Source organism: Drosophila eugracilis, unplaced genomic scaffold (assembly GCF_018153835.1).
Source record: "Drosophila eugracilis isolate 14026-0451.02 unplaced genomic scaffold, ASM1815383v1 contig_47, whole genome shotgun sequence".
Taxonomy (NCBI): domain Eukaryota; kingdom Metazoa; phylum Arthropoda; class Insecta; order Diptera; family Drosophilidae; genus Drosophila; species Drosophila eugracilis.
In genome coordinates this window covers 2,028,450-2,052,782 of record NW_024573338.1, presented here as the reverse complement: position 1 = coordinate 2,052,782, position 24,333 = coordinate 2,028,450, and the positions used below count along the sequence as shown (strand labels likewise).

At 40.7% G+C, this 24,333-nt stretch overlaps 4 protein-coding genes across 5 annotated transcripts; all 4 read right to left on the bottom strand.

Moving 5' to 3' along the window:
* Nucleotides 1–12,035: 12,035 nt before the first annotated feature.
* Nucleotides 12,036–12,849, bottom strand: LOC108109436. The gene is made up of 2 exons (XM_017217937.2): nucleotides 12,783–12,849; nucleotides 12,036–12,732 (listed from the first exon to the last, which is right to left on the bottom strand). The coding sequence occupies exons 1-2, from the start codon at nucleotides 12,831–12,833 to the stop codon at nucleotides 12,238–12,240; spliced, it is 546 nt and encodes a 181-aa protein (XP_017073426.2). The 5' UTR covers nucleotides 12,834–12,849; the 3' UTR covers nucleotides 12,036–12,237.
* A 582-nt stretch (nucleotides 12,850–13,431) lies between these two features.
* On the bottom strand, nucleotides 13,432–14,170 carry LOC108109437. Of its 2 annotated transcripts, none has more exons than XM_041819159.1 (2): nucleotides 14,014–14,170; nucleotides 13,432–13,958 (listed from the first exon to the last, which is right to left on the bottom strand). In XM_041819159.1, the coding sequence occupies exons 1-2, from the start codon at nucleotides 14,056–14,058 to the stop codon at nucleotides 13,464–13,466; spliced, it is 540 nt and encodes a 179-aa protein (XP_041675093.1). In that variant the 5' UTR covers nucleotides 14,059–14,170; the 3' UTR covers nucleotides 13,432–13,463. The 2 variants fall into 2 exon arrangements, with proteins under 2 accessions (XP_041675093.1, XP_017073427.2); XM_017217938.2 differs by having other exon boundaries at nucleotides 14,008–14,166.
* A 1,103-nt stretch (nucleotides 14,171–15,273) lies between these two features.
* LOC108109435 lies at nucleotides 15,274–16,009 on the bottom strand. Its single transcript, XM_017217936.2, has 2 exons — nucleotides 15,959–16,009; nucleotides 15,274–15,897 (listed from the first exon to the last, which is right to left on the bottom strand). Exons 1-2 carry the CDS (start codon nucleotides 15,980–15,982, stop codon nucleotides 15,403–15,405), a joined length of 519 nt encoding a protein of 172 aa, XP_017073425.1. The 5' UTR covers nucleotides 15,983–16,009; the 3' UTR covers nucleotides 15,274–15,402.
* A 492-nt stretch (nucleotides 16,010–16,501) lies between these two features.
* LOC108109445 lies at nucleotides 16,502–17,324 on the bottom strand. The gene is made up of 2 exons (XM_017217944.2): nucleotides 17,201–17,324; nucleotides 16,502–17,138 (listed from the first exon to the last, which is right to left on the bottom strand). Exons 1-2 carry the CDS (start codon nucleotides 17,252–17,254, stop codon nucleotides 16,644–16,646), a joined length of 549 nt encoding a protein of 182 aa, XP_017073433.1. The 5' UTR covers nucleotides 17,255–17,324; the 3' UTR covers nucleotides 16,502–16,643.
* Between the last annotated feature and the right edge of the window lie 7,009 nt (nucleotides 17,325–24,333).

Here is a 24,333-nt window from a genome sequence, read left to right as displayed (position 1 = left end):
CCATTACGTAGGTCGTCCTGGGAGCGCTCCTTTTTTGTCTTGTTATGAAAATTATGATAATTCCGTTTATTGGGAAATCCCTTTCCCACTATCTTTCCTTTTTATAAGCAACCGCAAAGCGAACAATGGTGGAAAATGTCTGCACCTGACAGAAAGGTGGGTGGGGTGGAAGATGAATCGTGAAAAGTGCCTTTCATGTTTGACAAAATGCAGCGACAACAAAAAGGATTCCCTGCACTGATTTCGGGCACTTAAACATCCACGACAGCCACGAAAAAAACAAAAAAAACAAAAAACATTTTCGCTTCGAGTTTTCTATTTTCCACAGAGGAGTTGAGTTGATGAAAAACTGTCACATCATCGGGTCTCCTTGTGTTGCAGTTGCGCGGCTTTGATGTTGCGTCTCCCATTGTCCTCCGGGGGATCCTGCCAAAGGGAGTCTCCTCCAGAGCATTGGGTTTCAGGTGTACCCCCTCTTTTTTTTTGGAATCTTGTTTTGATGTCTTGTTGTTATTGTTGATTGTTGTGGCAAAACACTCGACATAGTTTTCAAAAAAAGTAGGTAAAGTGAATAATAATAAGATATAAAATTTAAATAAAAACTCATAAATATCTTAAAAGTTTTCAAGCTCCAAGTTTTATCTCTTTTATGGCTAAACATTTCAGATCAAAATGTCATAACTTATTAAGCCTGAAGAGTCCACCAAATTAGCTATTAATATTCAAGATCAATCTTTCTTGATTAGAAAAACAAAAAAAAGCAGAATGGCGTAAACGGTTTTGTTTTTTATTTCCCGATTAGCATCTCGCATCTTAACGTTCTTTCTCGTTGATTTCTCAATCTTTATGATAGTCAACACCTGAAATATGTGAGTTGCTGGCCAGCAAGTACAGTCGCCTTTCTGTTAGCTGAGTATCTTTGCCCTTCTATCGCCATTTCTTAGCCGTATTCCCTTGCCACACTTAGATACATCTCTGAAAGCCATAAATTCTTCAAACATTAGAGCGGAGCAGCAGATCCTAAGCCACCCAGCTCCCGTTCTGGGCAATACAACAAAAACAATAAAACGTGGCAGGCGGCCGCATCCTGCCACCCATTTGCCACAACCCCCTCCGCCACTACGTTTTATCCTTGCAACCCCAAACAAAAAAAAAAAAATATATATATAGAGGAGAGAATGTTGCCTTTAACCTGGCCCACAAGTCACGGCCCAAAAGTTGGTTGTTTTTGTTGTTGTTTTCAGCTGCGGCTGTTTCTTTTGGCTTTTTCCTTTTGGCAGGACGAAAAAGGGGTGGGGGAGTAGCAGGAGCTGGAGCAGAAGCACACTGTACGCGCCATTTTCCGTGCGATTGCCAATGTTAAACGCAGCTCCCGAGAGCCAGCCAAAAAACCACCCGCAACCACCGACCACCCAACCCACCCACTTAGCTCCCCCTTCCTCCTTCCTTGGCGTGGGTGTCCTTGCTGTTGTTTTTGTTGTTGTTGCTGTTGTTGTTGCTGTTGTTGTTGCTGTTGCTGCTGCTGCTCCCTCTGGACCAGAAAAAGAAATGTTTCGCATAAAATGTTATCGCAAAGATTTACGACCCGACTTTTGCGCATCACACGCCACCACCCCCTACCTACCTCTCTCTCCCTCTCTGTCTCAAACCAAAACAGCCGTCCACCCCTGTCTTCTCATCCTTCCCCCCTCCTTTTGGAGATCTCCTCACCCCCGCCCTTGGCATCCAGCAACTTGTTTTATGATAATATACGAGCTTTCTCCGCTGAAATATAAATGTTGTGTGTATGAGCAGTGCCCCTGTTCTTCTACGTTTTTTCGGACCCCCTTTCCAGGGGCGGGGTGAGAGGGGAGATGTAAGCTATCCTCTATTTTATAATTTATAAACATCTGATAAAGGAAATTACTTAAGATTGAGAAATTGTTTAGTATTTCTTAGGGAAAGTCTCTTTGGCTTAGACATAAAAGATACAGGAAATCCTTTGCTCAGTTTGGATGTTAACTTAGAAATCCTTTTAACAGGCCTTTTTAATTTAAGATTTTTCTATATATATTTAAGATTTTTAAAGAATATTTATATAAACATACAACCTTTCCACCTATTACTAAGATATCGGATTTTTCATATAAAAAGCTAATTTTTGTATCTTTTACTTACAAATTCTTAATTTGTTGTTAAAACTTTAAGCTATAATGTTTCCGATATATTAAAAATATTATCCCTATCTAGCACATCTTAATTGCTTGATCCCCTTAAAGTATTCCTAGTTACGCCCCTGTCCCGAAACGCTGAGAGTTTCTCCTTTTGCGCCATTTTTGGCTGTCATCCTTTGCAGGAGTCACATCACTTGGCTGGCGTATCTATTTATCTAAGCATTTGTACATATTTATTTTAATGTTGAGGCAGCCCCAGCGACTACAATTGTGCCCACCTCAGAAGGCTCCATCTCTGTCTTCATCCTGCTGTCTTCCGCCTGCTGACTCCCCCTCAAGTGAATCCACAATAAAAATGGCTGCTGTATCCATAAGATACATGCCACTGATTTCTATGCCAACGTTTTATCTTTAGGCAGGCATAGGAAAGCTTTGGCTTTTCATCCTTGATATGTGTGTTTGGCTTTGTGCTGCCCGCCTTCTTAGCCATCTTCTCCTCCTCCTTGTCGTTCGCCAAAAATCGTAAAATGAAGATTTTTCATGTGGATTGTAGTGGTTCCTTTTTTTTTGGAGGAGGAGAAGGAGAAGGAGAACGAGGATGCCACATCCTTGGGCGCATCCTTGCCACTGCGGAAGTAATTTATGACTTTTCGTTTTGCAAATGTTTAAATCTAAACATAAATATTCCTCCCCCCGTAACATATGAGCAGCGCTTGTATTTATTTCATTCGCCTTTATTTGGCCCTGATAAATTGTGCAATATATATGGTGTGTTTTGGCCATAAACATCACAACGAGCCGAAATTGGCTTTAACTGGCGTAGCTGCCGAAGGCTTAAATACCCACCACAATCGAAATCTATGACAAAATAATAACACTCATACGCGTACATGGATTTTATTAATCGAATTATAAGATACGGCGTCGAAACAAGCACATTTTGTGGCACTAAATTGGAGCTTGAGTTGCCTGAGTCAGAGACAAATGAATGGGGCGATGTTAATGATATTGAAGGCAAATATGGTAGCTCTCTTACAGTGGACACTCAATACGATTAATGTTGAGTTACTCCATAGAGTAAAGTTCTTTCTTAGCCAGCACACACTGTCTGAGCCACACGCGTTGCCTTGGAAATTAATGAATTGCCAGCGATTATCCTGACCGCCTCATCATCGACATCATCAGTGCCAGCATAAATAAGCACAAATTCAATTACTTATGCCAAATAAGTAGAAATGATTCAATAACCAAACCGAGATACTGCATACTCGACTCGATACAAATCGAATCTAGGCCCCATACAGTACCAGTACCAGTACCCTCCCTACCCACTGGCATCTCAGATAAGGAGCTGGGAGTCGAAGGAGTCCAAAGGAGTAGAAGGAACTGTTACTGCAACCATTTACCATTACCAGAGTGGTCGCAGATAACAGCGCGGACACATACAGATACTGCCATGACCATGGCGAACAAACTGATCAAATATGCTTAATTATAATTTGATTTGATTTATGATGCCTTCTGATTTCATGTGACATTTGTAATTATTCTTGTCGCGCCCCGAACTGCAGTCGCGATCAACGAAATCATCGCAAAGGCAATGGGCAAACGATGAATGCAGTGAGAGAAAATAGTATAGAAAGTGGTTAGACATAAACTAAGGCATCTTAAATGGCTTAATTCAGAAACTAAACTGTTTTATTGACCATTTAGTTAGCTTTTGGCTTAACTCATAGCATTTTTATATTGTTAGTAAGCCCTGATAACATATCCCATTTCTCTCAGTGCATCAACAACCTCTTCAAAGGAACAACATCATCATCATCATTGACAATCGGTGCCGTTGTTCCTGTTGGTGATTTAACTTTCGTTGCTCCTGTGGTCTCTACCTTATACCTTCTACCTTCCACCTCCTGCCCTGGCCATTGGGCAATGATCAACGATGTCGACAGTGACAACGACGAGGCAACGAGGAGCAAGCGACAATCCTGAGCTGCATACGAAACTAGCTCCGGCTGATGAATACGTACAAGAAGCTTATGTATATACGTGTTGAAGAGGGTGTTGGAATAATGTAATGCCTAAGATGCCATAATATATACTTATCAAGGCGCTACACTGTCCCAATAAGTCATTCAGAGTGAGTTATGAGGAGTTCAAGGTGGAATTCTCAAATGGTTCTTAGCTAAACGCATTGAGAAGTGCATAGAAAGGCGGTGATTTATGGTTTTTTGGGAGTTAGTTTGATGAAAGTGAATGAGAAACATTATTAATTGCTAAATCTAACAACTTCTAACCAAGTTTTTATTAAAGGTAGATAGAAAATTCCTAGTACTGAAACCCAAACTGCTGATCATTCAATACTTTCATAAGGGCATTTCCCATTCGCCTCTAGGTCATTCCACTTTATAGTCGTCATCGCTGTGTGGTTTATTATTTGTTCTATGCCAAAGACATATCATATACTAAGAGCATATAAAGTCAGAATATATATAGCCAGCCAGCCAGCCATATATGTAGTCGTCAGCTCAGTTACCGGAGGTCTATGTCTATGGGGAATAAATCAACACGCTGTGTGGCTTCGTCAGCGATCCATCTTGGCCCGGCCAAGAGGCTCTACTTCTGCTTACCTGTATGAGTTTGGCTGTCTGGCGGTGGTTAAGGGGTACCTCTACATAAGTTTTGGCCTGCTGCCGTCGATCAAAATCAGAGACCACAGCCTGTTGATCGGAAATTCTCGCCTACGATCGAGTGACAATCGACGGTGCGCCGGGTAAACAAAAACAAAGCCAGATCAAATTTAAAGGTAGGTAGGTTGGCTGGTTGGCTTGCTGGCTGTTTACTTACTTGGCCAGCCCCTCAATGGAGATCAATAAGCTGGATCACCCCGATCTCACCCCCGCCTCTTCGATTATCGTTTTTCGATCACCAAAATCGATCAGTTAAGCAAAAGGCGCGCGCCTTCTCCTTGGATAATAAGCTGAATAGGCGTATGACAATAAGCTATGTAATTATATGGCATATCGGTCGGTCGGGTTTTTCTTTTTTTCAGTCTTATGGCAATGAGAGAGCGCAACTGGAGCGGATTACCGAGAAGTGCGTGGGCAGGAGCTGGGGCTGGAGCCCTAGAGGTGGCCTCAGCAGAAAAGGGAAATTCAAGTCATAATTCCCCAATGGCTGAGTTAGAGATGGGAGATGGGAATGATATTCATCACGAGGGTAGGGATTTTCCTATTAAATACTAATACTTAAATCTTTTAGGTATAAGCTCATCATAGATATATATTAAAAATAAATTGGTAAAACTTTCAATCAAACTTGTTTCTCACCACTCACGGTTTCACCGCTATGCAACATTATAATTGAGGTTGACAAATTGCAGTCAGCATGAGACGGATTAGCCTTCAAATTTCGAATTTCAAATTTTTGATTATCGATTTTTTGTTTTGTTATATTGGTACATCTTCCCTAACATCTGTACCAAGTTTCAATGGAACATCCTCTTTTGTTTGGTTGTGAGGTTACAAGTTGTTTTGCGAGCTCGGCGTTTTTGCTATCGAAAAATATGGATCAAAGTTTTTTTCCAAAAACAACACCACAATAATGCCTCAGCCACCATATTCACCGGATTTGGCCCCATGTGACTTTTCTTGTTCCCAAAATGAAGATAATCAAAAATTTGAAATTTGAAAAGTCACTTCTTTTTGAACACACCTCGTATAACTTCTAAAAGGTTTCGATAATCGAAAAATTTGAAATTCGCGAAATTTGAAGAGTCACCTTACTTTTTGAACACACCTCGTATATCTCCAGCAGGAGTACCTGTAATAACCAAAAAGAAACCCCCCTTTCCAGAGGCGGCTGTTCTGGTGATGTCTTTTAATTAGCATGTCATGTGCACTTGAGCTGTCTCCTGCCACGCCCCTCTGTTTCGGGAGAGGAGTGAGTAAGAGAGAGGGAAGAGGCGAGGTAGAAGTGCATTTCGCTGGATGACTGGCACTAAATTCAATTTACTTTTTAAATATATTTTTTCCTCTTATTTTTCGTGGGCTTACGCATAGCTCATTTGTGTTTACGGCGGCGACTGGCACTCAAGGGCCGCTCCTGCGATGATTGGCACTTTTTTTTTTAGGTTTTGATATTGGAGGCTACGCGGAATCGGGCTAATATCGATGACTTGGCCATTGAGTGGTTCTGGCCTGATGCTGGGAGTCTCCTTCTACGACCAACGACCAACTGACTGAATGACTGAATGACTGACTGACTGACAGGCTCTGACCGGGGATATTTATTAGCCGACTACTCAAACAGCGCCACTTGAGTTGGTCTCCTTATTTTCTTTACTTTTTGGCCTTGCGTTTTTAATAAGCGGTTACCTTCTGGCTGCCACATCTCCTGGCCCTGTTTTCAATTAGCCCAGGGCTTGGCCAAGGGTTTTCTGTATATTTTTTGGCGGGCTCTTCTGGCTCTGCACTTTAATTAATCGCCGTGTCTAACAAAATATGACAAGCGCCATAAATTAAAGAGCTGCTCCGCAGATCTGGAGTCGCAGCTTCAGCCTCCCAGTTGGGAGCTTGGAACCGCAGGTGTGCGCCTGGAAAATTTGCGTGTGCGGACAGCTAAACTGCTACCGCAGTTAGTTAAAGCCACGTCCATGGGGCATATAAATGAGAGATGTTTAACTAAGAGACACACACAGGCTCTGCATAAAATGAACACAAATTATGGGAAAACAGAAAGGAAAAAATAAAAATGGGAGAGCTTGTGGCATGCAATGGCGGCAATGTGGAGCGTGGGCCCAGATGAATAGCTAGATTTGGACCCAGTTAAGTGTTGGGCCAACAAATGAGAGAGGCAGAGCAGATTGGCAGAGAATGTGGTTAAATAAGGTAAGGCTTAAGTAAATTAATGAAACTGAAGGAAGTTGTGAAGGTTAGTATGTAGGGAAAATCTTTGAAAAGTAGAAACATTCCCACTGTAAATGGGTTTACATTTCAGTTTAAAATTCTATATAATTTTATTTCATCACAAATTCGATCTTCTATTATTAAATTGTAATTAAAATTGAAGACAATAGCTTAAAACTTGAACTTTGTAATCCCATTTCCTTGTATTAACTTGATAAATCTCCAAAATGACTTTTCCATAAAACGATCTGCCATTCCAAGGCCTTTGACTAAGATAACAACTCTCACATTTTCATTTCCCAAATCCGAAATCTTAACTACCAGAGGTCCTTCCTAACATAATACAATTATATAATATAGCAATAAATTCGTGTGCAGTCGTATATAAATTAAAACCGTGAAAAACAAAAGGGTTACGGCTCCGGTCTTTTGTGGCCCAAGAAGAAGTGGCAATGGCAATGGGACACCGAATGGGGCATGGATTTTGGGGGAATGGTACTCAGCCGGGGGCGCCACATAAGCCACAGTCAGGCTGCATAACTCAAGGCGTCTGTGACATTTTTATGGCATCAAATATATATTTTATTTCCCAGTTTGTTCGAACAATGCAAAGGCCTAGGCTAAAAGGGTTAGTTTAAGTTATTATAAGAATTATTAAAAAATATAAAAAAAAATATTTAACAAGAAATATTATTAAAAATAAAGAATATATATATAAAACCCCCTCCTCTTAATTACCTCCGCCACTGCTGGCTAATATATACATTTATTTTCCGGCGCTTTTGGGCATTTTACATTCCGTTTGGGCCCATTCCTCTTGGCCAAATCCCCTGCTCCCCCCGCCGAACCACAATGCAATTAAAACAAAGAGGGAAAAAGGGGCACATTAATCCTTTTTACACAATATCCTGTACGTATGACCGCCAAAATGGATGGCGGGGGTGTTTGACTTGAGTTTTTTTTTTTTCGGAAAGGGGGAAGAGGAAAACATGGGGGTTCCACTGGGCGGCCATTTTCCTTTGCCAGCTGCCATTTTTATGCTCGTTTTGTGAGCCTTTTTTTTATTGTCTGCTCTTCTGCTGGTTTTCATTTTTTTAACCTTCTCCTCTTTTTTGGTTTGTTACTGTTTGGCATTAAAAATGTTTTATGTTGTGTGCGATTTGAGCAACCTACTTTGCACATGCTCAGGGGCGTGGGAGGGTTAAAGGGGAGTCCCACAGATCTCATCGGTGGCGCTTTATTTTGTTATATATATATATATATATTATATATACATACGTTCAGCCAGGATGTGCGCTCGTTTGTTTGCGTAGAAAGGCTTAATTTGTACAGGACTTTGGCTCACACACACATGCGCGGGCTTTTAACGACTCCCAAATCGCATTTGTGTGTGTGTGCGACTTTTGTCTTGGCTTTAACTGTTTTTATGGCGCATTGCGACTTTTTATGGCCTTGTCTTTTGGTACTCTACTCGAAAAGGGGGGTACTTTGGCTGTGGTAAGAGCTTAGGAAGTGCTGGGGAAGACATACATAGAATTAATGAGACTTCTTTACCTATTTAGTTTTTTTTTAATCACATTTAAGAAGTTTTTTCTATAAAATATATATCTTAAGACCAATTTTGTAAGATTATTAACTTTATTTTCAACAATTTCCCTTCTATAAACTCGATAAAAAGAAGAAAAATATTTATTTTGATTTAAAAGACAATTTTTATAGATTTTTAAGAAAGAATTTTCCAACAAAGAGCATTCAAATTCCCTTGCAATGACAACCAACTAAGTTGCTTTGCCTATTCTAATGTGTGTTGCCCCCAAGCCCAGGCCATGCCCCCAAAGAGAGCAGCACCCCTGCCTCTGAAAAGGACGAAAAAAAAGCACACGAAAAGCATAAAGGATAATAATAAAACGGAGCCTTATCGCTGATGCCGATGCTGCTTTGCTTTGCCTTTGCTTTTGCTTTGCTTTACTTCCAGCTCCTGCCCCAGCTCCTGCCCTAGCTCCTGCTCCTGCCCCAGCTCCTGCTCCTCCTCCCGATGATGGCGATGTTGAATGCCGCTCGCTGTTATAATAAAACAAATGGCAGCCCCATTTAATTGCTGGCCATAAATGTGTTTGGTCCTTGTATCCTTTTCGAGGATGCCACCAAGAAACGAGAATGTGTGTGTGTGTGTGTGGTGCGTGTATTACTTTTTATTATTATTAGTATTTAAATTTATTTGTTACTTTATGGCGTGCACGCTGATAAATCTGAGCAAGCTCGTTGGCCTTTTTAATGGCCGGCCATAAAAGGTAAGCCCAGAAGAGCGAGGCCAAACGGGCCAAATTATACAATCAAAGCAAGTTAAAAGTCCATTTAGTATCGCCGATATGACATAATTGAGAGGACAGCTATCTCTCTAACTCTCCCTTTATCTCTAGCCACCACTTCACCCTACAAATCCCAGCATATGCAACAACGATTTGAGGCGATGTCCTGTGGCTTTTGTTTTCACTTCGACAATGCAATTAATGCAATTGCCCAATTGTTTTTCAGGGCACTTGCACTGCAGTGAAGTAGTTGCCCGAAAGGGGAAAACTTTTCAGCAGTTTCACAATTGGCACATTTGGTTTTATTACCCAATTGAGCAACTAATTTGTGGGGAAGTTCCAACCACAAAGGCAAAACAAGTCAATTTGTGGTGTATCTTCTGGTCTGACAACCCCTGCCTGAGTTTGAACATGTAATGGGGGAAGGATCGAGGACTGTCGTGGCTCATTAATGCCTGTCTGCAGCATTTGTTATGATATTTTTATTATTTTTTGTGCTCCCTTGGATTTCAATTTGATTTGTGCGATGATTAATTCATGCTGGGCATAGGCCACACCTACCATCCTCCTGCTGATTCCCATTCCCATTACCAATCTCTGCGATGATAAATGAACCGCAGATCTCCTCCTTCGTCTGTTTGTTTATATATTGATGCTTATCCGCGACATTCCTGCCGCCCAAAGTGTCACTGTTGTCGATCATTTTTATGCTGTGTGCCTTGGGCCAAGTGATTGACAAGCCGGAGTTCGGAGAGTTTGGAGTTTTCGTCCGAAGTTCCAAGTTCCAGGTTCATTTTACATGCAGCGATCATCTCGGTGGGCCCTTGTTTTTTACTTGTCTGCCTTTTATGATCGCTCGTTTTATGGGAGATCGCTCGTTACCATAAAATGTCCATTAATCATTTAATAGAGCCGCGTAATGAACTCACAGTTTTGGCCTGGCCATTGGCATTCTGCCCGGAAAACGAAAAACTTTACCTTTACTCTCGTACTCTACAGTACACTTTTTGCACTTTGTCTGGCTTTGGCACCTAATCCTGGCGCACAACTATGCCGTTTGCATTGTTCCACGCACAATGGACACAAAGGACATGTTTGCACTGATTATCAGATTAGGCCATTGTACGTACAAATTGATATTGTCATGTTTCAAGTGCCAGTTTCCCTGGCTTCCAGACTCGTTCCCTCTCCTTTCCATTCCCTACCAGCCGAAGGCAGTGCAGAACTCATTGAATGCTGTCGCCAGTGCCGATTAAGAGATTTTTATTTTCGCACTCGCCACTCTGCCAACGTCGGAACCGGGCCAAAAACAATGGCCCAGCCAGATTTGCGAAAAATATTTAGGCTCGCCATTCTCCTCCCCCTTGTTTCTGGTTTTTGGTTTTTCGGTTTTGACGAAACAATCGCCGGACAATGAGCCATGAGTGGTTTCTGGTCTAGTTTCTTGGCCAAGAACCGATCATTAGCATAAAGCCACAGCGGCGACGGCAATTCGGTATGGGCGTTGGTTCAGCAAAAACTGCGAGACAGGGATTAAGTCTTCGGAAATGTGCACATCATCCTCGTCGGCAGATCCTTCGCCGGTTGATCTTCGTATCGGACAAGTGATCGCTATCGCAATCTTGACCCGGAAAATCAGAAAACCGCTTCAGGTCATATCAGATTTCTTTGGAAATCATTTGGATCTCAGGATTTGCCTATCAATGCAGCTGAATCGATCGAGGGATTTACTGGCGGCCATTAGCTGTGATCTTTCAGCCAGTCGAACTGTCTGCCAGTGCAGATCTATTTTATGAGATATGCTAATCTTTTTCGCACTTTCAATAGTGGATTTATGGAGTCTTGGATTCATTGTGATAAGTCTTTTTGGCACTTTTCCATCTTGATAAAAAGGAATTCTTCCGCTTAAGGCATCGATTTACAGAGTTTTCCAAAATATTGATAAGAATCTTTTGACAAATGGGGGAACTCACTTGTTCACCTTACAACTTAAGCTCCATTTGTAGATTTTTTATTAGGGAAAACATGAATAATTTTCCTCTACTCGTTTAACCTAAGCTATGTCCGTAATGTGTGAAATCACTTCAAGTCTGGCAACATTTTCACCATTCTTGAATAATTTTGCCACACCCTTCACGTATCCCCGTGGCATTATAGTGGGCCAATCATCAGTTTTGATCACAACATCCTTGAAATAATATATCCCTTTTGGCACCGGACATGGACGTACTTTGACGGGAATGTCCGTATTAACTTTGTACTTTAAAGATGCATCATAGAGGGACCAATGTGATTTCAAAACCTTGCAGACCGGTTGCAAAGGAATCGATAATGGCATCTTCTTATACTCGCCATCGCCAGTGGAATCGAAGTAACTTTCAGCGGAAATTGATAAAAATTCATCATCCAAGTCTTCCTTTAAGAAGACAGTACCATTTGCCCTATGATCTCGTCCCAAAAATCGTATTTGGCTAAAATCCCAATACTCGTCGCCCGATGAGTTTAATGATATGAAATGAGCTTCATAGGTTTTAGGAAATAACATCTGAAAATTAAATATTAATTAATGAAAACATTGTTTATTTATCTTACATAAACATAGCCAATAATTGTTGGAAAAATAAAAAACAGAACCTCCTTCATTGAAAGTTGAGCCATTGCGGACTTTCAATAGTGGATTTATTGAATCTTGGATTCATTGCAATAAAAGGAATCTCTTCTACTTAAGGCATAAGCTTAATGGGTTTCCTAAAATATTGATAAGAATGCGTTGACAAATGAGGGATTTCAACTTACAATATCAACAGGGAAAATTTTAGACTTTCCTTTCTTTCCTTTCTTAGACATTTATTATATTCCTTGTTTAACCTAAGCTATATCCGTAATTTGGCCTACAATTTCAAGAGTGTTAACAACTTCACCACTCTTGAAGAAGTTTCCCACAGCCTTCATATATCCACGTGGCATTACAGTAGGCCAATCATCAGTTTTGATCAGCACATCCTTGAAATAGTATATCCCTTTTGGCACAGGACATGGACGTGTGTTGGCGGGAAAGTCCGTGTTGATTTCGTACTTCAAAGATGCATCTAAGTAGATCCAATATGATTCCATGAACTTGCAGACCGGTTGCAAGGGAGCCGAAAATGGCAAAAGTTTATACTCGCCATCGCCATAGGAATCGATGTAAGTTTCACCGGAAAATGAATAAAGTTCATTTGACAAATCTTCCTTCAATTGGACAGTACCATTGGCCCTATGATCTCGTCCCAAAAATCGAATTTGGCTAAAATCCCAAAGGTCGTCGCCCCATGAGTTTAATGATATGAAATGAGCTTCATAGGTTTTGGAACGAAATAAGGTCTGAAAATTAAATATTAAAAAATTGTTAATAAATTGTTTAAGTAACTTACATAAGCCTTGCCGGTCATTGCTAGTAAAATATAGAGCAGAATCTCCTTCATTGTTCCACATTAATGATATAACTGAAAAGTTAAGGAACTGTTTCGGGTATTTATAGGGCTTACATTGTAAGCATCTATGACATAATATCATGGTTATTAATTTCTGAACATGATTTCCTCATGTAACTAACTACATTGAAAGTTGTTTGTTATTTACTTAATAACATGAAAACATGATCAGAAATGATAACTAATTAACTGTACTAGCCAGGTAACAAGCAAATTTAGTTCCGAAATTTTTATATCATGAGATATTTCAAATATGTGACCCATATTTACGGCTAACCGTTTTGAAATTTGACTCTCTGTCTATCTTATCATATATAGAATAGTCTCTATACCATTTAGTACCATTCGGAGCACCAAAAGTGCTGTGATCTGCAGATATATTTAATGAGATACGCTAATCTTTTTCGCACTCTCAATAGTGGATTTTTGGAATCTTGGATTAAATGTGATAAGTGTTTTTGGCACTTTCCCATCTTCATAAATAGAAACTCTTCCTCTTTAGCTATCTCTTTAGAGGGTTTTCGAAAATATTGTTAAGAATCTTTTGGTAAATAAGGGAACACACTTATTCAGCTTATGACTTACAACATTTATAGTGTTTTTATTAAGGAAAAAATAAAATTAAGCTATGTCCGTAATATGCGAAACAATTTCAATCCTGCCAACAAATTTGGCATTCTTGAACAAGGTGGCTACACCCTTTAAATATCCCCGTGGCATTACCACAGGCCAATCATCAGTTTTGATCAGCACATCCTTAAAATAGTATACGCCCTTTGGCACCGGACATGGACGTATGTGGACGGGAAAGTTAGTGTTAACTTCGTACTTCAAAGTTGCATCAACGTACGACCAATATGATTCCATGGCCCCGCAGATGGGTTGCTGGGGAACCGAAAATGGCAAAAGTTTATACTCGCCATCGCCATTGGAATCGATGTAAGATTCAGCGGAAACTGAATAGAGTTCATTTGACAAATCTTTCTTCAATTCGACAGTGCCGTTTGCTCTATTTTCTCGTCCTAAAAATCGCATTTGACTAAAATCACAAATATCATCGCTCGATGCGTTGAACGATATAAAGCGAGCTTCGTAGGTTTTTGAAGGAAATAAGGTCTGAAAATTCAATATTAAAAATTGTTAATAAATCGTTTTAGTAACTCACATACACCTTGCCGATCAGTGTTAGTAAAATATAGAACAGAACCTCCTTCATTGTTTCACGTTAATGATATAACTATATACTGAAAAGTTGAGGAACTGTTTGGGATATTTATAGGGCTTACATTGTAAGCATCTATGACATAATATCATGGTTATTAATTGCTGTCATGCAACATGATTTCCCCATGTAACTAACTACATTGAAAGTTGTTTGTTATTTACTTAAGTACATGAAAAAATGATCACAAATGATAACTAATTAACAGTACTAACCACGTTTTAAAACAGAGTTTACATCAGAAAATATTTCTAATATGTGGCCCATATTTACGGCTAACCCTTTTGGAATTTGACTCTCCTTCGATCGAATTCTAGCACGATCTCGGCATGGTATCATATATAGAATGGTTTCTATCCCATTTAGTACCATTCGAAGCACCAAAAGTGCCTTTCACAGCCCTTTGTTTGGATGAGATGAGCTCCTAGGCGCCGGGTCATAACTCTTAGCGGCTGTTGCACCTATTTGTTCGTGCCACATACATATATATATATGCTGATGGTACATGGGCAATAAAAATATTGGCCTGCCTTCGCCGGCAGGACAAAGGAATTGCACCATAAAATGCATGCACAATTTCCACACACACACACACACACACCCAGCCGAGGAGCAGGCTAAATCGGGGATATGAAATGGAAAACAAAGCCCTCCAGATCCCCGGGCCCTTTTGTCTTCCAGGTGAAATCCCTTTGAAACTAGTGCAACACTTTTGGCTTATAGACAAAGCCAAAAGCAAACTGCAAACCTCGGATACGAAGGTATGCGGGAACAAGGAGTAGGGGAAGCTGGCCAGGAGAGAGAGATGGCCGGGTCCATTGTCTTCGCAGAAGTCGTTAGTGTGACAGGTTGGATTTGTTTTGTGTACGGTGCCTAAGTCTGTCATCATCATCAGCATAAGACTTGTCTGGCGCCAGCATTAGGGACAATATTTTCGACTAAATATTTCGTCACAGGCTCAGGTAAATTCTATATATATATACATATATGACCGAAAGGATCGGAGGTAAAGGAGGGCGTAGGCCAGGGAAAATCGAACATCTCTGCGGGCGCCTATTTTGGTCGATTTCTATTTGGCCTGCTGCAGTTGCATTGATGATTTATGCGTCGGAATTACAGGTGCAGCAAGTTGCAGGTAGGCTGGCAAGCCATAAAAATATATATTATTAAATGACATTCCAATAGGCAGAACATAAATTTCCTATTTGCTTTGATTTAAACTTTATCTTTTATTTTCTTAGACAAAAATCTAATTCCATTTTCTAATTACAGCCACATTTTCTTAGCTTAAAAGATCTTAAGGCTTATATTTTTGTTTTTTTATGAGGAAAAAGCCCTTCAGTCCTCGTCCAGCAGAAGTACATTAATGGTGTACACTCCCACATTCTGTCCGTCGTAGTAGAAAGTTCCGTTGGCCTGGAAGTAGCCACGTTGCATCAGATTTGGATAGTTTTCCGGGTTGAGGCCAATGTTTTTCATATAGTAAGTACCATTTGGTACGGGACAGACATCCATGTGGATGGGAAAATCGGTTTGGGTTCCATAATCGGCATGGTGAGAAAAATACTTTCGATATTTTTTGTAAATCTGGCAAATTGATCCGTAAGGAACTTGGAAGGGCAGCAGTTTGTAGTTGCCATCGCCCAACGTATCGGAAAATAGTTGGCCAGAAAAGCTCCAGTGCTCGTCATACAGGTCCTCCTTTAGCGTTATGGTTCCGTTTGCCAAATGTTCACGTCCAATTAAACGCACATTGCTGATATCAACAACTCCGGATAAATTTGCTTGACTAATGGACACCAAGTTCATCGAGTACTTCTTGAAACTAACCAACTGATAGATCAACCAAATATTTAGAGTTTAGTCTTTAAATTTTACGATTTTAATAACTTACTGTGCCGATGGCCATTGACAGCATCAAAACTAAGCAAATACTTTCCTTGAACATTTTGGTAATGCTAACTGAACTAATACGGGCCAAACAATTCGTTTTTATAGGCCAGATTTATATAATATAATCATGATTGTTGATTTGTGGCCATGTTGCTCTTCATGTTTAGAACCTAATCCCTTATTAACTAATAAATTAAAACGTGTTTGATAGGGTTTACAAGTAGAAAACCGCAATCCTGTATCACGATGAACTAGGTTATAATTTGTTTAAAAATTAGTTTAACATTGTTTGCTATGTCATAATAACTGTTAGCTTAATCGGTTTTGCCTTTTCAAAGGCAAAAATACAAAGAAAGGTGGCATGAGTCCCGAATCGAAGCTGCAACATATTGAACTGCATCTCCGGATTCGGGCACATGCTCCTTGCTCTATCTTCCTGGCTCCACTTGAACCTCGGGAGCAGTGCATCCCTTACCAGTGCAGTACATTCCTTACCCTCGGAGGTAAAGAAGGGAGTAAGCCAGGAAAAATCGGATATTTCTGCGGGCGCCTATTTTTGTAGAAACTTGCAGGCAGTATCAGGCTGCCCATAGAAATATATATTCTGTAATGAAATTCCAATAAATCCCCTTTTTCATTGATATTTTTCAACTTTTTCATAAATTTTATATTTAAATAATAAATCTTTATTCGTCATCCTCTAGAAGTGCATTGATCGTGTAAGTTCCCACATCTTGACCGTCGTAGTAAAAAGTTCCATTGGCCTGATAATAGCCACGCTGCATCAGAGTAGGATAGTCGTCTCCTCTAAGACCAACGTTTTTCATATAGTAAGAACCCTTTGGAACAGGGCAGACATCCATGTGGGCGGGAAAATCGGTTTGTGTTCCATATTCGGCATGATGGGAAAAGTACTGTCGATATTTTTTAAATGCCTGGCACATCGGTGTGATAGGAATGTAGAAGGGCAGCAGCTTGTAGTGGCCATCGCCAAATGAATCGACAGAAAGCTGCCCCGACAAACTCCAGTGCTCATCATCCATATCCTCGTTTAGAATTACGGTTCCGTTGGCCAAACGTTCACGTCCAATCAAACGCACTTTGCTGGTATCAAAAACTCCGGAAACATTCGTCTGGGAAAAGGACACCAGGGTCATTCTGTACCGCTTGACTCCAACAGGCTAGTTGATATACCAAATAGTCCGAATTAATCCTTGCTTTTCCATCCTTTTTAAGAACTTACCAAGCCATCGACCATTAACAGCATCAAAACTAAGCAAATACCCTCCTTGATCATCTCCGTTTAACAGATTGAACTAACGCGGGGCAAACAGATCGGTTTTATAGGCCAGATTTATATAGTATAATCATTACTGCCTTTCATGTTCCGCCCTTCATGTTTGGAACCTAATCCGCTAATAGTTGATAAATATTACGTTTTTGATAGGGTTTTACAAGGCCTAGTTATTTCCTAATCCGTTTGTCATGATAGTTTAGGTAATAAATCGTTTAAAAAATATTTTATTATTAATTTTTAATGCCATAATAGCTCGTAACTTAATACAGCCTTTACACCCCTTTTTTTTGTAAATGCCAAGAGATTTTAAGGTGCACACGAACTTTATGTGGTGGCATGTGTCTCGGATCGAAGCTGCAACATATTGGCACACTTGAACTGACTCTCCCGATTCGGGCACGTGCTCCTTGCTCCACTTGAACCTCAAGAACCCTGCATCCCTTACCTTTTTCTTCCTGATTCTGTGTTTCTTTTTTCCTAAGTGAACTCCTGCCGGGTGGGCCATGTTGCAAAGTTCCCCTACAACAATTGGTGGTTTTTCTTTCTTTTTTTTTGTTGTGCTGCCAACGAAGTCGCACGCTCTCTATTGGAATTTTCACAATGAGCACACTTGAGATACTTTTTCCTTGCCGGAGACATGCAGAACAAGGGTAGCGGGTGGTGGGTTGTGAACTTTTCGGTTCGCTCGGAACAATGGTTCAAGTGCTGCTTGCAAAACAAAAAGCGTTTTAAGTTTTAATTACGGCAGACACAAAAGACCGCAGGAATGAACAGGAGTTGCCACGACACATGGTGGTCCTTTTCGGGCTGAGAGGTGTGAGCAAAGGATTTCCAGGGATATTCCATTGACTTGCCAGTTATATCGTTAGTAATATTCCAGCCACAATCCACTATCGCACCTTGCATAAGCCATATCGACTGCCAAATCTTGAAAAACCATTTCTCAACTCGGTCCGAATCAATTTTAAACCCCTTGGACCCCCGTCTAGCCATCCCCTCTCGAGTGTGTGCCATCAGCAACTATCTATCGAATAAAGGCAGCCATAGCTTGTCAGTGATTAGATTTCCAAACGCGCTCTTAACAATGCCACCAGAAGCAACAAAGAAAATTATAAGAAATATTTCGAAAAGGTTGGGATTTCTAGTGACTAGAAGGTACCCTATATTTTAGGGGGTTTTAAAGGGTTTTATTGGGAAAGTATATAAAAAGTTAAAAGATTAAAACGAGATGAGAGGAGTTTAGCCAATCTTTCATCTATCAAATGAGTCTGCAAAACGTATCTGTGATTAGAAAACGAAAACATTCCAAGCTTCGAACTTATTATGTTATTAATATATCCAAATATATATTCCTAATACCTATATAAAACCCCAACTATTACCACACGTATCAGGAGCCTTAAAAATTGATGTCTTCGATCTCAAATAACACCATAACTAGGCACTCGCCTAACCCCCATCTAATCCGCTAAGTAAGGGGTATATAAAATTGCTCAATTGCTCAACTGATTAGACTTTGTTTTCAATTTGTCTTTCGGCCGTTCATTGACAGTCAGCGAAGAAGTTTCCCCTCCCTTCCCCACAAAAACAAAGTTGAGACAACATGACAGACACCATAAGAAAGAGAGACAGAGAGACAGACAGCCACACGGTTTTTAATCAAAATTGTACAGGAAATCAAAAATCAGTTTTTGAAGAAAATAAAAATCACAGTTTCTTATCGCGATGTTGATTTGTGTGGTGTGTGGTGTATGGCTGCCGTTTGTTGTTCTCCTCTCTATACCCCAATTGCTTCTTTGGGGCCCATCAGAAAGTACAATTTTTTGTTGGCAGGGCCCTTGGCATGTAATTTTTGAGGAAAGCAGCCCGCCGAAAGCAAACGCAGTAGCTATGAAATCAATTATGCGATAAAGATTTGACAGCACAACGCACTGGGCTGGCTCTGCTGCCGCTGGCAGTCGATAATTAATTTTAACGCTTTATCGCAATTGGAGGTGCGCCCTGAAGGGGTCCCAATATAGAGTTTAAGGTGGGGATCGGGATCCGAAAGATAGTTGCTGCCGATAGTCAACCGATTTGATTGAAGTCTGTCTAAGAGAGGGACCCTCCCCTGCCACCATCTAATCTGTGACACAATTGGAAAAAGAAGTTATGAGTGTGCCTATGAATTTATTAAGGTTTTTCCATTATATATATCTCCCCTATCCCCGCTCTTTATATATATATTCTCAGACAGAGAGAGAGAGATGGTTTCCCATGATATGCAAACGAACTCAATTATTTATTTTATCACAAATGATTTTGCTTATCGAATCTAGCAATCGGCTTCATCTCAGCCAGAAAACCACAATGACGAAGGCCCAGAAGAAGACCTTTCTCGGATACCTTAGCATTCTCCTCCACTCATCTGCTGGCTCTTCAGTTTTTCTTACAATTTCTGGGGTTTCGGTCCTGATTGAGCCCGCCATTATTCAAGGAGCCAAACTCCTTGTCCCTCTCGCACTTCACTCTATACAATAAAAAAAAACCAAAAGAAAACACAAATCGGTTGTCCCTGTCTCGGTGGCATCTTTTTGGCGCTATCTTTGCGTTGAAATCTCCACAGTTCATGTCAAATTTCTTGTGTTTTTATATATCATTCTCTCTCTCTGGGCTGCTTTCCTTGTAAGTATGTAAATGCCGGCTTGGCTGCAGCTGCATTTTGCATGCCCCATGACCATGCCCATGCCCCACCAGATCCCGATCCTCTATACCCCTTTTAGCCAGCTTTGAGTGATTGTCAGGGGTTTATCTTTTGATGGGGAACTGGCTTCTGTTGCCAGAGATATAGTACATGTATCTGTATCTCCAGCGGCGGCGGCGGCGGAGGCTTGTTAATTAAGTTTCAAGCAGGTTTCGTCTGGGCGTTGCTCGAAAGTCAATTTTTAGCACCTATTGACATGCAAAGGACCCGCATGCCACACACACACACATACACTGTTAAACAAGATTAAACACAACCAAAGGGCTTCAGACAAACAAATATAGTAGATACTGATGGGAAAGGTAAGGATTTTTATCCATTTTTAAGATACAAATAATGTAGAATTTCGAAAATGAATAGTTTTAGTCTGTCATTGCTGATTTTTTTTCTATAACCAGTTGGGAATTATAAGCCATAGAACAATTTTCAAGGAAATTAGAAGATTTTTTTGTAATATTTCTGAATAAATGATACTAAATTAGTAAAGAAAATGGAAATTTAATCAGTTCACATGCAAGAAATGCTTAAAATTATATCATAACCTAAAAGTAGTAACAAATATTTGATTATAACTGTCAACATTAGCTTGCAAAACCAACATATATCAAGGTACCACAGCCAAGTTACTTCCCATCTCTAGAAACAGATACTTGTACAAACTGCAATTTGGATTTGGGCCCCAGGAAAGCAAATCAATCAATTCAACACGCAAAGTTGTTGCCGATAATTTCTCTATTTTGACTCCGACCGAGTAGAGGACGAGAACGAGGGGCAATAAATAATAACTCAATACAAATCCCAATTACAGGACGATTGCCACCCGGCTTGCAGGAATCAAGGAGCCAGGAGGACCAAGGATACCAAGGTAGCACAGACCAAGCAACCCTCCTGGGCATGGCCAACTCAAATCCTGGCCGCCTTCGATTGTCCTTTTTGCCAGCCGTGTGTGTGTGTTCCCTTCATTTGATTCGATCAGCGGGGTTTCGCCTCCATCAACCACAAAAAACAACCAAGGCCAAGGACTGACGGCGTCGCCGGAGGGTTTCCCCTGCCAGTCAGTTCACCAGTCGATTTCGGGCTTATCCTGCTAACCGGGACATAAATCGTTGTGTTCTGCTCCCGCTTCTCCCTTATTTAAATTTTCATTTAATTTGTTATTTGTTTACATGAAATACACCGACGTGCGACGACAGCGACGGAGGCGACATATGACAACATTCTCAGCCGGTCACAATTGCCATTGTCTGACTTCGAATTGGTCGGTTGGGAAAGAAGAACACAGACGAGGGGAGTGAGGTTCGGGTCAGGACACTGGTGTGGTCATCTATTGTGACCACACACCTGGACGGTAGAGTGGAGGATGGTTCAGTCGTTGGCCACTGTTTGGCAACAGTCTCTAATTGCTGCATTCAAATGGTGGCTCCCTTGCGTATGAGGGCTCAGACATTTTGGTAAGGGAGCAGCAGTTTGGCAAATTAATTCTTTAGAGACCATAAACCAATTGTTGGTTTTAGCCAGAAACTAGCTCTGTGCTCGGTGTGTGCTGATTCCAGGAATATCCATTTGATCTGTAAAGCCTCCTTTGGACTTTGAGATTTCGCAGCTATTAAGTTATATATTCAACATTTTCCAAGTGAAATTCATTTCTTAAGATATATTTTCTATTAACTCCAAGCCCCATCTTCCGAAGAAAACTATGATTTTGGCCATTAAGCATTCTCGCAGCTCCACAGAGCCACAAACTATTTATGCAAATCAAAACCGAAAAGAAACCCCATTTTGTGTGGGCCCCACCCCGAAAACATTTAACGCAGTTTAAGTTCGTTGGAGCAAAGTAGTTCAGTTCAACGGAGGGCAGAGACCAGAGACCAGACCATACCCATAGATGTATTTGAAAATCTTCCCAACGATAAGGCAGCCAGTGACCATAATAAATACGACATCCAAGCGACGAACGACGACGATCTTCAGCGAATTAGCAGCTTGGGGTTATATAGAGAGTATCTGGACAGCATCTCTAACAAATTAAGTGAACAACAATAAATCAAATGGCTGACGACGAATTTCGAATGAAAAATCAATAAGCAGAAAAATCTATTCGCTGCGAGGGAGTGGTAGGGGGAGGAGGGGGGTCCAATCCTAAATCACAAAACCGAATTCCGTATTGTATTGGAAGTCATTCGAAATCAGAATGGGAATCGAAGATCTCTGGCCAAGAGAGCTGCGTGTTTAACAACAAACAATTAAGATGGCGTCCAAATGATAAGAGGGCCAAAAACCCAAAGACCAGAGAGACAGAAACCCAAAAGGCAGGCAGGGACGGAATTCGTGGCATAAACGGACCCAAATCGTCAGCAAACAGTTAACAGAAGTCGTGGCCAATGGGGCTGATGAAACAAATGGGCCATAATGAAATAATTATGACTGCGCTTCGCGTCTTCGAACATGGCCTATGATACACCCAACTCCAACTCCCAGACTTCTTCTCCTACTCCAGAAACCAGAAACGCATTTAAACTGGACTCTGATTGAGGCCGAAACAATGCCAGGCACTTTATCATCCTACTGATCGAAACGTGGCGACTTGCTGCCAAAAGGATATGGTATTATTTTTGCTTATCGACAACTTGGCATCTGCCAGCCCGTTGCCAGTTGATGGACTTTGATTGCCCCTTTTGGCCATGCGTGATATTTATTTGTTAGTTGACACAAAACACTGATTGCTGGACAGATGAACAGTGGTATAAAAGTGATTATAATGAACTAGTAATTAACAAGCATTAATATTTGAAAAAATCTTACTCTTATCTTTCCATGAAAATGTTAACATTACCCCCTTAAACTTCCTTAATTTTGCATTCATCGAACTTTTGTCTTAATGTCTTTTATCATCTTGCAAATATTTTTATTTTATGTTTAGACAAAGTAATAGCTTATGTCAGCACTTCAAAGTAGCACCTTTAACATAGAAAGATCGATTATTTTTCCGAAATTTAAAGAAAACCCATTCAATAACCAGCAGTGCCAGTAAATAGGTTTCCCTTTTCACCAAGGTGCCCAGTTGCTGGGCAATCCTTATGGCATGTGTCTCGTGCACAATTGAGTGACCAAAGATGAAAAATGAACCAACCAACTAACCAAGCAACCACTGGAAACATTTTTAATTTCGCTGCCATTGTGAGCTGTAGAAAAAAAAATGAGCAGCAAAATTGTAAACATTTTTGCGCGCCAGCATCAAGATAAACGGACAACAACTGGAGGAGCACAAACCAAGGAAAAAAGCAGGCGAGGAACCACAATGGATTCTCTCCTGAGGACTATTTGGGCAGCGAGAAATTAGACACGTGATGGGCGGATGGTCTTCTTCCTCATCCTCATCCTTGGAACCGAGATGGTGGCGACAAAACCCCGCTTGATAACCCAAACAAAACCACACACAAAAAGCGACTCCACTTTTTGTTTCCTCTTTTTGAGGTCGAACGAAGACCAAGAGATTATAGTCAATCAGCTGCTCCTGGTGGCTACTGATTCTGTGCCGATTTGTGGGCAAAATCATTTGAATAGGTGCGAACCGGAGAAAGAGAGAAGAGATCGACATGATATGATAAGCAGGGAAGCAGATTCAGAAGCAGGAAGTTCAGAATTATGGTTATAGGCATATGTATAGGGGTCCCACTTTCAATTAAATTGAATTTTGAAACGATGCTACTGCGATAAATTAAGCAAACATTTTTGTGCGTGTGTTTGGTTTCCTTTTTACTTGAACATTATGATTTGGTGGTGCCACGGCAAACACCGTCGAAGACAAACAAGCAGGCCGAGGCGTTGAGGGCAAACACAAGAATCGGAGTCGATTATCTAAGTTTGATAAGGCATACGCATGCACTTGGAGAAAATAATAGTATTAGATTATATTCCTAAATAGTTATGTCGTATTTTGTAGTATTTTATACTTTCTGATTTGATAAAAAGACTTCTTGGGATCAATCATAAACTTTAGAACTTGATTTGTCAACGCTACAAATTTCTCTCAGTGCTTGCAACAGGACTACCTCTGCGGCTACGCCTCGCTTCACTTGCTCTGAATTTCTAACACTCGCTCTACAAGTCTATTTGTGCGTAAACAAATATTTATTGGAAAGGTAACACTTGCGACGGCAGCCAACGAGGGGTTACAACGAGGTGTTAGGTGTTCAGGGTTCCGAATCCAGAAAAAGGGGAACTGTCGCCCAATTGACCAATAAAATGTTTGATGATGTGTGGCACGTTGCCAGTCGATTTAAGCGGTCTCACCTGTCCACCAAAAGAGCATGCACCAATTATTTCTGGCTGGTTA